General features: G+C 38.8%; 1 protein-coding gene across 1 annotated transcript; it reads left to right on the forward strand.

The window, feature by feature from the left end:
• The first annotated feature begins 2862 nt into the window (after positions 1–2862).
• Positions 2863–18594, forward strand: LOC103710370 (putative protein phosphatase 2C 68). Its single transcript, XM_039126736.3, has 4 exons — positions 2863–3506; positions 4244–4579; positions 4983–5088; positions 18024–18594. The coding sequence occupies exons 1-4, from the start codon at positions 2988–2990 to the stop codon at positions 18368–18370; spliced, it is 1308 nt and encodes a 435-aa protein (XP_038982664.3). The 5' UTR covers positions 2863–2987; the 3' UTR covers positions 18371–18594.
• Positions 18595–18684: the final 90 nt, after the last annotated feature.

Here is an 18684-nt window from a genome sequence, read left to right on the forward strand (position 1 = left end):
ATTAGATTAAATAGAATAAATTGTTTTAATAGATCGAAGTAGTTTCGATGGTTCAGAATTTTAAAATCAAACTTGACTCGTTTAACAAATATCTTCGATTTGTTTGTGCTTAACTTGAATCTATATATGTAAAGATAGAGAGCGGCGGATGGGACATAAATTGCTCTCTGGATATGCAAGCCGAAGCACACGCGGCAGCACCTCGTTTGATGTTTCTGCTGGCCCCTCCAACATATTTATGCACACGTGTCTTCTCTCTTGTTGCGCCATCCCCAGCCGCCGCAACCTCCAGTCTGGCCTCCTCCGCGGTCCCACATCCCTCCCTATCCGGTTCCGACGGCCACCAGACCGCGAGGGGGGCCGCTAGAGGGAGGAGTTTGATCCAAATCGCCAGCCCATCACCCCCCATGGTTTGACACGTGCCGACCTCTCGAGCCTGGGACCGCATCGAGATTCTCGCTCGCGGCACACGTGCCAGCAGCGCGGCCTCAGGCTCGTCGACGTGCTACGCTAACCCTTCCGAGGCCGCCACGTACCCCTCGAAAAGCGGAATCGGTCGCGCGTTGCAGTGGACGCTGGGGTCCACGCCCTTTGTCGCGTCCCCGCGTCGTGGACTATTCCCATTGGCCGATCTCCGTAGCCGATATCGCTTCACACGTGTCCCGCATCCGCGGGCACGGCGAGTTCCCGGATCGGCGCTCCCGCTTATTTTGTCTCTTCTTTTCGGCGAGAAGTTCCAACTTTGAGCAACTCGGCGCGACGATTTTTTTTTACGTTTTTACCCGGGGTATCATCACCGCTCGTGACAATAACGAGTTTGTGAAGGTTAAGGTTTAATTGTTAGCTATAAGCTGCAGTTTGTTAGAATCCTACGTAAGCAAGCCGTCCATAAGAAAGCGTTGTTTGGCTCGTCATCTTATTCGTTGCTTGGAGCTGGTGGGGGGAATGAACGAAGGCAACCAGAATCCGAGTCCCTTCAGCTTTTCTCCTCATTCTGGCACCATGGCCGCCCATGTGAGAAATGTCACGAGCTTGGATAAGCTACTTGGTCAAGGAAGGCTACTAACTAGGAGTAAATGAATGCTAGTCTGATTCAGCTAACAAAGAGCTTGACCGAATGTGGTGTGCTTCCAAACTTTTGAGTGGGATCATAGTTTGGCAAGTTCAGAAAAGCTTAGATTGTATATCCACATTGTTATGATCACAGAGTTTCTAAGACATGATGTGCTTGAAATTAAAAACAAGTTTGGTCAATGAAGAGTCATATTTTAACATATTCAATATAAAGTTATATTTTTGAATTAGATATTGGGTCAAACTAGAATGAGGTGAGAGCACATTATAAATATTTAAGTAATTATAGTGGGATAAAGTTAGAATATGCAAGTATCGGTCTTGTATGAGATTTGACTGATATTATCGAGTTAATTTTACACCGATTCAACTCTATTCAGGTCACGCCGCCATGGTCGACAAAACAACCTGATAAATTTATAGCATTTTGTGAAGTTTTAGTTTTAGTACAATGATAATGTGTTAATATTGTGTAATTCGTCTATCTTTCTCCTTTGCATGCTATTGTCTTAGTAGAAGCTTATATAGAGTTTTTATTTTTTATTTTTTATTTTTATTTTCCAATTTCTAGCAGTTGTTAATAAAGATAAGAATTGTTAGTTTTAAAATTTGTGTTGCTATAAAAGGTTGGAGCATCAGGGAAATTAGACATGGAGTTATGGATGAATAAGGAGTTGTTTTAGATTCTTTAGTAGCTCATACAATTCATAACTTTCTCTAACTATAGCATACAATTCTTTTGGGTCGAGGAAGCTATTTCCATTAGCAAAATTATTAGATGTTGATCGGGATGATATGGATTCAAATCCTGCCCTGATGTGATTTTGGCCGGGCTTCTTTTGTTATAAACAAAAAAAAGTTCTTTTAAATGCTTAAATTATGATGAGATTTATAAGCCATATGGTTCGCACATAAACAACAGGTGACCTAAATATTCAACTAGTTTTATAAGCGAACCAACTTGTTTGAAATTTCAGAGAGAGTAGGACATTATTTACATCCTCTTTTTAGTGTTGGAGCATCACTCATATTATTGGGTTGTCATAAGTTGAACTATAGGGAATGCCTTTGATCAAGCTCATTAAGATCAAAAGATATTAATATCTTCTTAGAATTTCCAAGCTGAATCGTGACTGTTGATGACAACATTGGGAAATTCTAATATACTGGTGAGGTTCAGCAAGCGTTATCTTTTGTACTTAATAGTCTATCCATATTGAAAAAATAGCTCAACTGAAGACAGGATTCAGTGACCCGGAAGAAAACCATACATCTAAGAGTATTCGTGCCACCCACAGCTGGTTATACTGATTAGTGCATCAGATCTCTAAGATGAACGGCCCCTACTAGCCTATGGACCAAAATTGGCAAGTGGCTCGACAAAATAGATCTGTAATTTTTAGGAAAGGATTGGGAATCTTGGCCGGTCCAACTTCACTATCGCTAAACCACGTGGTGCATGAGGTTTATATACACGCAAAGCTTGCCTTCATTGGGAGTTAAATGGAAACATCAAAGAAAAATCATCTCGGAGGATGTGCTAATGACAAGTACTAGACGATACGATAATTGGACGAGAAACGCGCCATAGCAGCCTTTCAGAAAAAAGAGAAAGACGCCGAACCTGGTACACGTGTCGGAAACTCGACAGGTCGCGGTCGGTGCCGGGCAGCCCGGGCAGCAATAGGCCCTGCGCGGAAGCCAGTTGGCTGCCCGGGCTTCTACCACGAGAACAACACCAGCAGGAGCCGTTTCTTTCTCGAAACGCTCCCCACCCCCCCAAAATAATTCCCCCCTATAAAAACCCTCCTGGGCCCTCTCCGTGCCGTATAGCCGAACCCCGCACTCGCCCAGGAGATGATCGACGGCGGAGATCGCGCTTTGCCGGAATCCGTGTCCGAGCCCAGCCGTTGATGGCGGATATCTACGTCAAGATGGTCGGAGAAGATGACTCCCCGGACAAATGCCGCGAGGCCCGCCGCCGGAGGATCGAGATGCGGCGCTTCTCCGCCGTCGCCGGGGACTCGCCCTCTACGGCGGGGAGCCTCTCCCGAAGGGCGGAGAGGAAACGGGAGGCGGAGGCGGCCGAGTCCGATCCTTCCACCGACGGCGGCGAGAAGCGGAGCCGTCCCGCTCGGGACGACTCTCCGACGCCGCCTCCTCCACCATCCTCGGCGACGCCCTCTTCTCCTTCAACCTCTTCCTCGCCGGCCGAATCAACTGGAGCACCAGCGACCGCGTCGTGCTCCGCACCGGCCCCGGCCCAGGCCCCGGCGGTCGAGCCTCGGCTGGCGTTCGGCTCGATTTCTCTCTCCGGCCGGTTGAGGGAGATGGAGGACGCCGTCTCCGTCCAGCCCGGGTTCTTCCGGCCTCCCGGCGGCGGCTCGATGCTGCACTTCTTCGCCGTTTTCGACGGCCACGGAGGCTCCCACGTAAGTCTCTACACCTTGACCGCATCTCATCTCTTCCTCCGTTTCTTGAATTAAAAGAAAACTAATTTATCATAAATATTTCATTTAAAAATCAATACTTACTTAAACACAAGATGATGAAGGGATCTATTATTTTACTTATTTCTCTGCTGCTACAAATAATTTTACTGTGTCCGTGATGATTTAATTCATCTCGCTATGATCAGTCGGATGGAAGGGATAGCGTCAAAAAAAAAAAAAAAAAAAAAAAAACTGAAGGACGATAACAAAAATATCTAAATTGGCGATAGGGGAAAACTTTCTTGTTCTTCTTCTTCTTTTTTTTTTTTTTTTTTTTTTTGGGCATTGAAACGTTTTACTGCTTTTACGCGATGATGGCCACGTCAGCGAGAAAGTTTAAGCTGCACATTTCAAATTTAATCTCTTTCCTAGCATGAAATTCTTTTTATGAAGAAAAGATATTGTTTCGGCTGTTCCATGGATTGTCTTTTCGTAAATCTGAACTACGGGAAAAGCTGTTTCGCAGTACGTGGAACAGCTGGGCCTATGACGTAGGACCGTCTGATCGTAGCTGGACGGTGATGGCTCGCGCCAAATATCTGCTACCACCGTACACCCACCTGTTCCAAAGCCTTTTAAGCCACCCATGGCGTTTGTCGGAGGAGAGGCTGGGCAGTTGCCTGCCGTCTGATCGAGGTGATCATCCCTTAATGGAGTTTGGGGTTTTTTGAATGCAGGTGTCTGCGCTGTGCAAGGAGCGGATGCACGTGATACTGGCGGAAGAGCTGGCGGCGGCGGGGGAGGCGGAGGCGACGGAGGAGGACCGGTGGAGGGCGGCGGTGGCGCGGAGCTTCGAGCGGATGGACGAGCTGGCGCTGACGGCTTGCGTGTGCGGCAACGTGGGGCACCCGCCGTGCCGGTGCGAGCGGTCGGGGATTGAGTCGGACATCGTGGGTTCCACGGCGGTGGTCGCCGTCGTCAGCCGCGACCGCCTCCTCGTCGCCAACTGCGGCGACTCGCGGGCGGTGCTCAGCCGCGCGGGCCGTGCCGTTCCGCTCTCCTGCGACCACAAGGTAGTTGCACTCCGCCGTAATTTCCGCCAATATCCGTGCCCTATTTCCTCTATGTCTCGCCGTACCATGCCCCTGGACCACGCGCCAACCGCCGCAAGCGTCCGCCACGTGGGCATTTGGACGAGGTGTGATTCTGTTACGTAATCAATTCTCCGTCCTGGGGACACGTGTATCGATACCGAGGGACACGTGGCCCAGTGGAAGGGAGGAGATGACGGGATCCAAGTCTTGATCGATCCTGGACAGCGACGAGCTGCCACACGTCCGGTTGGTGCGGGGGAGGCTGGTTCTGTGGGCGCCGCCGTGTAGACTTTAGAATTCGGGTTTATTGTTCCTCTGTTTTATTATGTGCGCCTTTGGTAACGTATGACGTTGTCTTTTTGTTACTGCAAATTAATCCCAGCCTGACCGGCCGGACGAGCTGGCAAGAATAGAAGCAGCGGGCGGGCGGGTGATCTTCTTGAATGGTGCTCGCGTCCATGGAATCCTTGCAATGTCACGGGCCCTAGGTATACTTTCTCTCTACCTGGCCTTTTCCTTGGTAGAAATAGACGGTACTGCTGCTGCATTGCTGTTCATTTGTTCACTTTGTTCTTTCGTTTGTTATGCTCTCTGATATTTATGTGTCAAATGAAGAAGATATAACTGCTGCTGAGTGACTATAATTTGCTGGAACAACAGAAATAGAAATAAGATTGTAGATTAAAATGTAAGGAGCAGATCCCAAGGTTGATGTGGTTTCTGCTATTGATTGATTTTATGGACAGAGAACAAGATGGAGAAATTCGTTATGGCTTGTAGGAATGCGACTGTTCAGGCAGATCATGAGAGGTGTCTTAGTGCAGAAACTGTTGTATCAATCAACAGTTTTACCTTGTGAACTAATGTAGTGCATAAGAGTGGAACAAAGAACTTATGTGGAGTTATGGATAATACACAGAAGAATGGAACAATTGAGGGACGGGAGTCTTGATCGACTTTATATGCTAATTTAGTACCCTGAATATTCAATAATAGATGAGAAAAATGTGATTACATTATGGGAATTTTACCCTTTTTTTTTTCCCTTAAAAAAGAGGATGTATTATTCTTAACCACAAAGTCCTTGAGGAGTTTCGCATGGTTGCTTCTTGTTCTTGAGCAAAAGGGTCGAGCATATTGTGATTTATATATTGCAGCAGGTTACCTTGTAATACAGCTCATTTATTTTATTTTATTTTATTTTTGGAAGAGAAAGTAGGGAGACCCATGTCCACTATCATTACCTAGGTCTAGATTCTTAGAGATGAACGGTCCAAGAATCAAAACTAGAGCCTCTAGTTGCTAAATAGAGAGGTGTTGTTATGCTCCAAATCTGGGATATAACTTGGCCATGCTATCGAGGGGTATAGCCCACGATAACACAAAGCCAATAATTACATTCAGCTTCCAAATCCCTCATAAACAAAATAGAACAAAAGAATCCAATTTCATTATCCATTAAATAATAAAGCAAACACCTGTTCAAAGCATCTAAATCCAAATAAAAATACCAAAATCTATAATTTTGAAAATTCAGAAAATTACCAACTACAAATTCATAGGCAATTAGAGAACCAAAATTTTGCTACAAAACCACCAAGTTTGCTAGCACAAACTTTAAGCTTGGACCATCCTTCATTCTTAGTGATCCTATTCGTCTGGAAAGAAAAAAAATAAAGAAATGTAAAACTAACATTATCTTACCGGATCAAGCATAAGTTTTTTAATGACAATATTTCATTTAAAAAATAATGGATATTACAAAAATAAAGTATTTTATAATTCAATATGATAAAATAAGTCATGAAGAAAATCATGCATGCACAAAGCATCCATATGTTATAAACATGGTTTCAAATTCATATTGCAAATTAATTTATAAATTATTCTTCTTATATTTAGCTACATCATAGTTCAAAACTTTGTTCACAAATATTTGTGCTAAGGTCACTTTATATCTGTGATATGATCCTTTTTCATAATCGATAAAGTATCATATTTCGTATGCCAACTTTGTATCAATTGGCAGAGCCTGCGTTCGTATGGATGCTAGCTCCGGATGTCAATTTTTTCCAATTCTAAGGGTATACAGAGCTATCCAAGAGCCTTTGAAATATTCATATCTATTTTTTAAAACATACACATAACTAGATGGAAAAAATATTAAACGACATGATCAGATTTATATTTCATAAACAAGATACTTTCATTAAAAAGATTCATGAAACTATTTTTTTAATAAAATATGATTTTCATCACACATATACCAACCCTTTATTTTAAGAAAAATATGATTTTATCAATGACAAATCATATGCATGAAAAACATGATAATTTAAAAAATAATAAGCAGTGTAAGATCTACTTACAAGTTTGAAAACTAGCAAGAAGTAAAAGTTTACTTTAGGGGTGGCAACCGGATCGGGTCGAGTCAGATATGGGTCTGATTGGATGTGGGTCGGATTAAAATTTCATCAATCCAAACCTGATTTGTTTATTAAATAGGTCAAAATTTTAAATCTAAATCCAACCTATTTATTAAACATGTAATCTGATCAACCCACATAATCCATTTATTAAACAGGTCATGTTAGGTTAAACAAGTTAAATAGATTAGGTGGATTTTTAACGGGTTAAAGATTTAAACAGGTTAAATAGGTTAAGTAGGCCAGATTAAACAAATTAGAAATAAGTTAAACAGGTTTCAAATAATTTTTAACAGATTTTAAAAAAATTAAATGGGTCGGGTCATAACCTAACCCAATTATTAAACGGGTTAAAGGTTTGAACCTGAACGCAACCTATTTAATAAACATGTTTAAACCATTAACCCATTTACGATTCGAACTCGTTTATGTCAAACCCAAACCTGCTTAAAGCAGATCGTTCATAGGTCAGGTCATAAATTGCCACCCCTAGTTTACTTATCTCTTCCATCTTAGACCTTCAAACTTGATTAGGTGTATTTGCTAAACCTTGGTTCCGGCGGCATTCTCTGGCTTTGATTTTTGAGGGGCACAATGCTAGGGAATGGTAAGTTTGAAGGAAGAAAAAGGGAGAAAGAAGAGGAGGCAGCGCGGTGCTTGTGGTGGAGGGTCATGGTGGAAAGGGGCTTTCTATTTATAGAGGTGACCAAAGGTTCTAGCGGCCCTAGATCTTCTATTTCTACTAGGAGTTGTCTGCTTCGAATGGAAAAGCAAGCTTCTATCGGGAGTTCACTACTGCTCATTGTATGTGACGCATGCATGGGTGTAGAATCCAGGTTGAGCTGGTCAAGTGGACTAGGACCTAATCAGGCCATCACAGGTGTGACCACTGGGACAAACTCTGGTTCATATGGTGTAGCTCAAGATACGCCATACTATATCGAACTAGGCAGTACATAACGTACCATACCGTACCACTTCGGTATTGATACGTAGTATGAAAGGCATACCGGCACTTGATACGCTCAATCGCCCCCGTACTAGGTGTACTAACACAGTAGCAAGGTAGCATCGGTATGAGGCCTAGTACCGAGATGGCATACTTTTGTGTAGCTTGTTTGACTATAGTTGGTTTGCCTATTTTGAAGCAAATTCTTGGATAGTTGCATCTTGTTATCTTCAAAGTGTTGGCAAGTAATGAAATATAAAGTTTAAGATACTTCAAGGTTTATTAGTGATCACTTCAAATAATGTTATGAATTAGTAGTTCCTATTGCACTGATTTGTATAAGTAGGAATTAAACATCTATACAAGAAAAAACTAATGATTCCTTATTGACTTGAAATTGGTAAGATAGTAGAAAGATATTGCAATTATTTTTGTTTATCTGGAAGACTACTTCATTAAAGCTGTGATTTTTTATGGTTAAAGCAAGTTTCTGAGATATACCATTCCATATAAGGTTAAATAATTATTGTTATCTTTCTATTCTATGCACTTTATTGAGAAAGTAGTATTTTTTTACATAAATTGTATGTGATTTTTTGACTATGCAACTATTGGAACTAAAGGTATCTAAACTACTTATCTACTTCTTGTTTGTATGACTTGTTAACAGTCACATTATAATGCCTAAAAGCTTCCTCTGCTCATGTGGCACTTCAGATGATGATTTTTGTGATGTCAGTGATGTCAAAAGTTTGGACCATGAAGATAAAATAATTATGAGCTTAGATAATTATGTTGAGAGTTAGGCTAGAATCTGGATATAGGATTAGAGGTTCTTATAAGAGAATAATTGCCACCACCTGCATCAATGCCATGAAAGCCAAGTTGAATGGTGTCGTACCTCCAGTTGCTATATTAGTCAATACTAAGATTAGGAACCTTCTTCTATCGTTGAGCAATAGATTGGCTTTGGCCACAAGGATCCAATCTGGAAAGCACGGATACTTAAAATTACATGTCCACTGGGAATATGTATTAGATCTGAAGCTAGAAATGCACCTACTTAATAAATTCATTTTAGTAAAGGTGCAAAAGATACAATGTCTTCAGATATTTTTCTAATCGAAATATATTAATTCTATTACAGTAGCTTATTCACAGGGATCACAAGCTAGGATAGTTCTTATATAATAAAATTACTTGTGGGAGAAGTGTGCAAGATCTAAGTTTTGGTTGACCATTTACCCAACTTCAAAAGTGCATGCCTTGACCATCTTTTTCATGGACCCTTTAAACACCTAAAAAGTGCACTTGAAGCTCCTAATGCATACTCCTTGAAGTTTTTCGATGGATCTTCTATAAGCCATTGGGTTGAAAACCCCCTCATTAAAAGGTCTGTTCCTTTGCTGCCTGTATTGTTGTGCTTTCTTCTTCAAAAACCTTGACGTTATTGCTGATGTTGATGCCATTGACACCATCTACATTCTTAAGGACATCTCTCAGCCCTTATTTCTAGAGCTCTTTTGACATTGGTAGCAAGGAGTAAAGGATGAGGAACTGTGCAACCTTTTCCATCTACTAGCCAAACACAGGCTGAGGTTTGTTGCAAGGTTGTGCTTGTTTTGTGATGAATTGTGGTTCCTAAGATTGAAGCATGGTGAGCTTGCCTTCAGCAAATGAACCCCTCATCATAGTTGCTCGCAACGAAGGATGATGGCATATGCAATCTCTTCCATCTCCAAACCAAGCCCAATTTGAGGTCCTTTGCCAAGACTGTTGTTCTTGAGCATGGAGCATGATGAGCTTGCCCTCGTCAGAAGATCCTCTAACGTGGTTGCTCATGAGCTCAAGTTAAAATTCATCATTGAGAACTGCAATATGTTTGATGGAGTGCTTCAATATCAAATTCAGGTCCATATTAAGTTGAGCTGGCCAGGAAGCAATGATGTCGGGCAAAAAATCAGGATGTAATCCAAATGGATGATGAAGATGCAGTTGCCATCGGGAAAGAGATAGATATCTTCTACTATCGTCAATGGCAAAAGTTGGTTGCATCGGTGTTTTAAATGCTAAAGGAGGAAATGTTCTTGCAAGATGATATCGAGGATCTATTGCTATAATGTTTATGATAATAGAGGGTTTTCTCAACATTGATTGACATCATTTTGTATATTGAAACAACTAAATGAACATTCATGATGGGCATGAGTTCCATTATTTAATAACTTTAAATTGATCTATTGGACACCTTTCATATCATTTGGTTGGAATTGTTTCCAATATGACTATGGTGGCAATGATCTAGCTATAGGGATGAATGATGAAATTCAATAGCATTGCATTAAGTTCTAGTGGAAAGTTTTCTTGGTTGTGTGATGCAGTGAACTTCCATCCTACATTGCTAGATAGAGAATCCATAATATTAAAATAGCTGTCTGTTTTGGAAATGAATGCACAAAGCACTACGAAGAACAGAGTAGGGATATAGGTGAATACACGTTTAATGTGGGCATCACAAATATTGAAGCAACCTAAGATTTGAGGAAATATCAGTTGAAAGAAAACACAAAATGAATTAATTTCTAATAATGTGTTTAAGATAACATTTGTTAGAAGGAAATGTGCCTTTATGGAGTCAATAACATTATTGTTATTCCAATTTTATGGATTTTTGATGCATGAAACACTTGACACTTGAGATATCTTACAATGCTCTCAGACACATTAATTCATTAAATTATAATGTGACCATCTTTATATGCCTACTTTGGCATTTCTACATTAAATTTCCAATATAACATAAAATTTTATAAATAAAATGTAATCGGTCCAACTTATCATTCATTTTAAGATTACTTCCTACATATTTAAATACACATATATGAGCTGAAGATGTGATCTTTATTAGATTTTGCAAAGATTCTGATGTTGCATTTTACATGACAATTGGATAATTGACATCCTATCATGCGTTTGAGAACACTAGTTTATAATAACGAGTCATCTTTGATAACTTTTCTAGTATTAAGGGGCTTTAGCTTTAAAATTTCTTTCATGGTTGATAGTTAGGAGTGACAATGAGTGGATGAGAGTTTTGTTTTGGGAATGGATTGGCTTCTAAAACCAATAAGGGTTGGGCATCAGGTAGACCTGCATAAGACACTGATAACCTTGCTTCGACAATACGGAGACTTCCTAAAAATATTGGGAGTATATAAAAGCTTTGTATGTTATTGTGTTGATATATGAAAATACTAGTCAATATCAAAAAAAATAACACGCTAGTGCAATATATGATATGTATCACATAAACATGGAAAAATAATGATGAGAAATGTGAAAATGCTTGGAATCACCAAAAACTAAAATTTGTTAAATGTTCAAGACAATATCGTTTCTCTAAGAATACCACCTCTTAATATATTTTTAATTTTTTTGTTCCATTTAATTGATGCCTCGCTTTGATGTTTATACTGTCGGACAACTTTCAGGTTCATCTTTTCTAAGGACATCAAGGACATTTTTATGAAATCCGAGGAATGGAAAATGTCATAATTCTAAAGGAGAACCATTCACCTTCCTTTTTCTTTCTATTTTTATTTTGATCTTGATTTAGATCGAAATTCTGATCAGGTTTCGAATGCAATGGATATGGCTAACTGGAACTTGAAAGGCATTGAGTTATGGAGTCATGAAAGCCTATATCAAGTTTACAATGGGATGAATTACCTCATGGTCATATGAGAAGTTATACTAGGTTGTGTACCCTAACACCCAAATTTGTTGGTTCTGACATGAACCTAAGTTGATTCCAACCTACCGACCTTCATGCTTATAGTTTCTTTAAAAATTGAGTATATAATTATGGGTACCTTGTGCTAAGTTAGAGAACTAAGTAAAGATTTATGTTGTGAGGTCAAGGTTTCGAGGCTTGCATTTAATATTGTGGGAAGGATAGAAGGACCAATTGTGGTGTTGTGAAGTTATCTCCCTTTTTTTAGTGAAAGAATCATGTGATTGGAAATCAAAAAGTTGAAATGAATAAATGACCAAGATTTAGGATAAGGTGTGATTTAATAGTTCATAGTGTAATTATATTTTGAAAATGTTATAAAGCCCAAAAATGTTACCAAAACTTTTTTTTGCATTATACCACAATACCTTGTGAATGGCACCATCCTCATGAATCACACTCGTCATTTTAAAAGATAGGCTGCATGCCTGCCTAAGCAGCCAGCTTAAGTGGATCGGGCACTTTGGTGTCTCATCTAGCCTTGGGTCACCCAAATAGGCGACTTGTTACTAATCTTGTGCTTGGGTGTGCATCCATGCCTTAGGTGAGAGCATGAAGCTGACGCTTCTGGTGTTTTGGGTCAGATTGAATCTAATTGGACATTCATAACCCCAAACCTAACCCATTAAGTTATAATGCTAAACAAATTTTATCTATTTCCATTGCCCTGACTTGAGATATCAAGAGTGGAGAGGGATTGAGAGAGAAGAAAGGAGAATGATAGTATTGTGCTTGGCAGCTGGTAGTGTGCATTTCTCAATGGAATGGTGGTTGTGGTGCTTGGTAATTGGCAACTTTGTTATGCGGTTCCCCTAATCTTTACTTTTTCTCATTTTTGTGGGGAGGGCTATGGTTTGACTGTTGGTGGGATGCCACTAATGGCGATGGTGGTGCTTGCTCGTGGAGCTTGCACCGGAAGTAATAGTTGTTGCTGGTGTATTGGGCAATGACCGGTACTTACCTAGTGCCTGGATGCTAGGTGCATCTGGATGCCCATTTCGTGCCTTCAGATTTTAAAAGAAATGATCACACCAATCCCCTTTTGCCACATGGCATGCCATTAGTGCAAGGAAATGTTTTGGTAATGGGGTTAAGCCTTATAGCCTTACTCCTATTTGATTAATGTACTTGTATAGAAATGAAGAAATGCCATGAAAAACCTGGTTCTAAATTTAGCATGATATTAAGGTTCTCAATTTCACTTCATTTATTACATTCTATTAAAATGTCATGAACAACTTGTCATAAAATTAAAGAATGATATTGATGATGTGATAACTATTAAGTCAGTATATTTATTTTTCACTTTATCTTTTAATATTGTTAACTAGCATAACCCAAACAAAAAACTATAGGATTATTGAAGACCAAAATTCATATTTCAATTGAAAAGTATTAATGAATTAGTGGACTATGGAGATTTTGCTAAAAAATTGTACAAATATTGCAAATTGTTTACATATGAAGGTTTTGAAATTTTCAGTACGGGTGAGTAATGTGAAGTTTAGACTTGAACTTAGGTTTTAAGATGTAGGTTGTGCTCTAACCCCAGCTAAGTTTTTCTATTTTTGATGATTCTTATGTTGTTAGACAAATAGGGTCTTTCTCATTCACATTTGAAAGGAGGCTTGTAAATGAAAGTGAATCTCTCATGTTGGTTGAGCTCCATGTTCCACTTTGATAACAATTCTATGCAAATGTTTTGTGCGTCAAAGATTCCTAAGCAATTTTAATATCGTCTTTTACCGTGGTTATGATTCATAATTAGGATCCACGAGCTACAGTTCTCTTCACAAATTTCTTGGTTTGAGTTAATGTTTCACGTGTCTATGCAAGGAGTGATTCAAGACCAATGAGCTCTATAATGGTGAGAAGTTTTTGATGGAAAATTATGAGTCATGTACAGCTAAAATTGTAGATATCAAGATGAAGATTAGTGATGGTTTTATGTGAACATTTTCTTTGGTTGCACATGTATTTAAGTTTAAAAAATAATTTTGCTAGGTGTATTGAACTCTTGAGAATTTTGATTATATTGGCAAAATGTGAACTATTAAAAGCTGCCTAGCGTTTAGAGGTGCTGATGGAAAGCAAAAGCATGCTTGAGTTAGGATGAGCAGGAGTGAATATCCAAATGGGGAATATGGTACTGTGTTTTTAAAAGGAAAAAGTTTAGCAAGGCAGCAATCTGTAATGGTTGTGAAGTGCAAAGTGTGTTTTGTTTTATTGGTAACAAGTGATGCTTCTTAGGGTATTTATGAGGCCATATAGGAATTTCCAAGTTAGAGCTGGTCGAAGTGATCATAGAGTCTTGTATAGAAAATCTTGAAGTTACATATCATCAATGGTTGGGAGGGTGATTGGTTGTGTGAGAGAGGAAAAGAGTCATCCTTTTGGTAAAGTTTGCCCAAAAGCTCAATTGGATTTTGCTAACATGTATTAAACTCCATTGAGACCCCTTGAGGATTTTTGCTTGAAAAATGATGAAGAGAGATCCTAAGGTGACAAAATGATAAAGATTTTCTCCCTTAGGGCAAATTGCAAAACCTATAGACAACGATAATTTGGATTTGCAATAGAAGTTGTAGAAAGTGATTGGGTAACACAAGGTGTAAGATCCTATGTATTAACAGCAGGGAAGCCATTCCCGCATGAGAAGCGAGTTGGTTATTGACCATACAGTATCAGAGAGAACCTCTCTAACATGAAATTGGTTCCGAGTTCTAATTCAGCAACAATTTTTCATACTAGGTTAGGGGACCTTGTAACTAGGATTTGTATGCAGTTTGAATTTGGTTCTTCCACATTCAATTTTTTATGGTTATGGGTGTGCATATGATCTAATGGCTATGATTCTTCTGTACATAGTTATTGGGGATTATAAAAAGGCCCCAAGGCTTAGATTTTGCATTCAGTATAAAACGCGCCAACATGTTACGATATGCACTATATTCATGCTCTAGTAGATATTACTAAGACATTTGAAGGGGTCGAGTGGGCCCAATTGCATTTGAAGGGTATGTAGAAAGGTTATTAATAATTATATGAAGATTTAAAAAGTCAAATCATAAATATTAGTTATTTTTTTTGCTGTTGCATCTAATCATGTCTTTGTAATAGCAAAATAAATTTGGAGGTTTCAAAATCCCATTCTGAACCAAGAGTCTATGGAGGTCATTATAGGTTAGAAGAGGTTAGGAGAAGTATAAGCCAAAAAGTTGCATAACTAAAAATATTTGGTCAAGAATACAGTGGAGAAAAAAAAATGAAAGACTAGGAAATAAGGTTTTAAATCTTGTAGAATGGGGTTGTCCCTTTTTTTGCAGAAGGGGACAGACCACTGTTCCATCTCATCCCAAAACTTGGGATGAGGGATGTCCTTGGGCATATCGATCAAGATGTTGGGACTATGATAGGACGGTCCAATCTTGACACTTGGGATGGTAACCTATCCGGTGTCTCGTGAGACGTCCCATCAAAATTTGAAACCATACTGGGAAGCAAGACAACTCATTGGGCGGCTTGTTTGATAATCTTGTCACTATTTAAGAATTGTTTTGACTCAAGAGGGGATAGAGGAGATGTTGCCATTTTACCAAAGTAATCTAAAAGCAATTTATTTATTTAAGTTTTTTTTAGCTCTATTTGTCTAATCTAACTTTTGTAATGATTGTAAGTCTTTTTTAAGGTATGCCGTCTCGATACCGGGCCTCATGCTGGTGCCATTCTATTACTATGTCAATATGCTCGGTAAGCTCCTATACCGCATATTGATACCAAATTAGTATGGCATGGTACGCCTCATACCGCATGGTTTGGTATGGTGTGGCGTACCTTGGTCTTTTCTGTTGGGTTGGTGACCATGGAAATTATTATAAAACCATTGTCGAATCAAGGCTGTGTGAAATTAAGGAAAGCATTTCTAAATTTGAGTTGTTTGTATTTTGTTAGGTAGAATGAAATCTATATGTTTCTTCAGTGCAAATTGGTTGACACTCCATGGTCTTCATCACTAATAAAGTTCCAGTAGTATCACACACCTTGTAAATCATTCGATATAGATAAATTTTGTTAAAAAAAACTTTGTGGAGGTCCAAATTAACAATTCTTGAGAGAATACATTATCGAGTTGTTCAGTAAAAAAAAATAAAAAGAAAGATCATTGCAAAATCATTGGTAATGCATGACTTGGCTATCTTTTTATTGAAACTTTTATTTCTGAATGCATAGGTATAATCTTTTAGGAATTGAAGGAGTGTCAAAAGAGTCCCAAGCGGAAAATAACATTTGTAATTACCAATGAAGAGCACTGGTGGATGTTGATGATTATAACATATAATTTTTGGTTTTAAAAGAAATTGTTTAAGGAATCAAGAGAAATTAGAAATGCAGTTAAAAGCTTATTATTGAATACATTCCAAGGGATGCTTTTGTTAGGAAATTAATCTGTTACATTAGAACCTTAGAACCCACTGACACAGATAATTTGTTTATTGACTATTTTTGAGTAATTAAATCATTAGAAAGACATGCCATATTGGAGGATTGTCCAATGTTTTTTTCCCTATAAGACCATCTTTAATTTAGAAAAAATAATTAATATACTATATATTTAAAAAATTCCTTTAGTTCTTAAAAACTATTTCCTTTCTTTATAAGTCTACCAGCTTTCTCGGTTTTAGAACATATATAACACATGGATGTATTTGTATGCTCTTATCTAGTGTAAAAGGATAAATTGTCAGAACTTCTCTAGAAAAGATTTGATAAATAGAAACTTCAGTGTCTATAATTGGTCATAGTTACTGCTTAGTTATCTTATAAACTTTTTGTATTTAATTATGTTAAATCTCTTAGAGGGCGAGCCTTGGTGCAACGATAAGGTTGCTCCAGTGTGACCTGGGTGTTGTGGCTACAAAACATGGAAAAAGCCTCTCCACGTGTGGGAATAAGGTTGTGTGCATCTAACCTTCTCAGACCCTGTAATGACTAGTGCCTCTTGCACAAGGATTTCCTTTTTATTTATGTTAATCACTTGCATAAAATCTTCACATATTGTTATGATACATGGATTTACTCAATATCGAGATTCCAGACTTTTGGGTTACTTTAGGTATTTTTGACTGCCTAATTGTTCCAATTTCATTCTGTATACTTGTTCAAATTGCATATGAATTAAGAGGTCAGCAAAAGTTTTCCTCCTCTTTGAATGCCAACTCTTTCTAATTCATAGTAATTATCTAGATCTATCTTACTCTTGATTCACTAGGGTGCATGCACAATAGTACTGCATGCATTCTATATGTTGTAGACTTTCTAACAGCATAACATAATTTGAGTGATTGTGACACCCTTCTAGATTTATGTTGAAAGTTTTATACAAAAATCTAGTCTCACAGGGGTCGGCTGCTTCCTTTTCAAGAAGAATGTACCTCAGAAATTCTAGTTACAATCAAGTTGATCTTTTTTACATTTAATTAGCACATGCAAATCTGCCTTACATGTTTAAAAGAACCCAATCAGAGTCATATGCAAACATGTCACCAACAATTTTGTAATTCTTAAAACAGCTTATTAACAAACTATTTTATTCATATTCGCTATATTTACATGGTATATTTATTAATACTTCTACATTTAGTATGAACGATAATGTGGATATATATTTTTATTGAAGTGAGGCTAGTGTCATCAATGGATTTGGCTGGGTTAGGTGGAAGTTTGCATGACGTTGGTAGGTACTTGAAACCACTAGGTCTGAGAGCCAGATTAGGGTACTTGGCTTGGAGATGGCCTTAATGGACCTGGCTTCACGTTTTGCTCTTTCACAGGCTGGGCCAGGCTCAGAATCACGCTTTAGTTCCTTGAGCTATTCTATCTGCTTGAGAACCCAATGCTTAGCCCGTAAACACTTTTCAAAAGCAATAATTTAGTAGACTTCATCTTGTGTTTTGCAACTTAAATGCTTGATGATGCTACTTGTATAGAATGCTTTTGAATGCTTAATCCTCCAAATTGGTATTTCCCTATTTAGATGGTAAGTGCTTATAAATATTTTGATATGTCATATGTGGATAGAGAATCTCCTTGAGGTTATGTTTGACTAGCCTTAACCTTTTTAAAAAGCAGCATTTTACTATGCTTACATATGTTGAATGCACCTATAAGAAGTTGATGTTTATATGCTGATCAACTTGAATTCCAAATTACCATGGAGAAGTAGTGCAGGTTTATTGCAAACTTATTTTTGAACAGGAGACAGGTACTTGAAACCTGCGGTGATATCCGAGCCAGAGGTCCGCATAGTGGAGAGGAGTGCCGAAGATGAGTGCCTCATCATTGCTAGCGATGGGCTATGGGATGTTCTACCTAATGATCTCGCATGCGACGTTGCTCGACGGTGCTTGGAGGAAGCAGATCCAGTTAGGGGTACAGAAGACCTTAGTACTGGAGCTGCTGAGAGTGCAGCTGGTATTCGAGAAGAGCAGCAAGCATCTGAAGAACATTGCTCTGTTGCGGCGGCATTGCTAGCCAGGCTTGCACTGGGAAGAAAGAGTGCTGATAATATCAGCGTGATCATCATTGATCTGAGGCGAGGTTAAGGATAAGAAAGGTTTGATAGTGCATTCAAAGAGTTGGTTCTTTTTATTTATATGAATTGCCTAGTACAACTCAAGCTGTCAAAGCGGGAAATGTAGAAGGGCAGATGTACAGATAATGAAAGAATATTGATGAAAAAAATTATAGAAAGAAGCATGCTCTTCTTCTTCCAAAGACTCTGGTTTTAAGATGAAGCAATAAAGGGTTCTGTTTTTCCTGTGGGTTACATGTGTATCTTGCCATTTTGCAGTAAATTTTGAAAATTGCTAAGTTAATGTGAATGTGGAGGAGCATCCCAGAAAAATCAATTTACTGC

The sequence above is a fragment of the Phoenix dactylifera genome, chromosome 6 (assembly GCF_051530095.1).
Source record: "Phoenix dactylifera cultivar Ajwa chromosome 6, Ajwa_hap1_PhDact_Kaust_v1.1, whole genome shotgun sequence".
Classification (NCBI taxonomy): domain Eukaryota; kingdom Viridiplantae; phylum Streptophyta; class Magnoliopsida; order Arecales; family Arecaceae; genus Phoenix; species Phoenix dactylifera.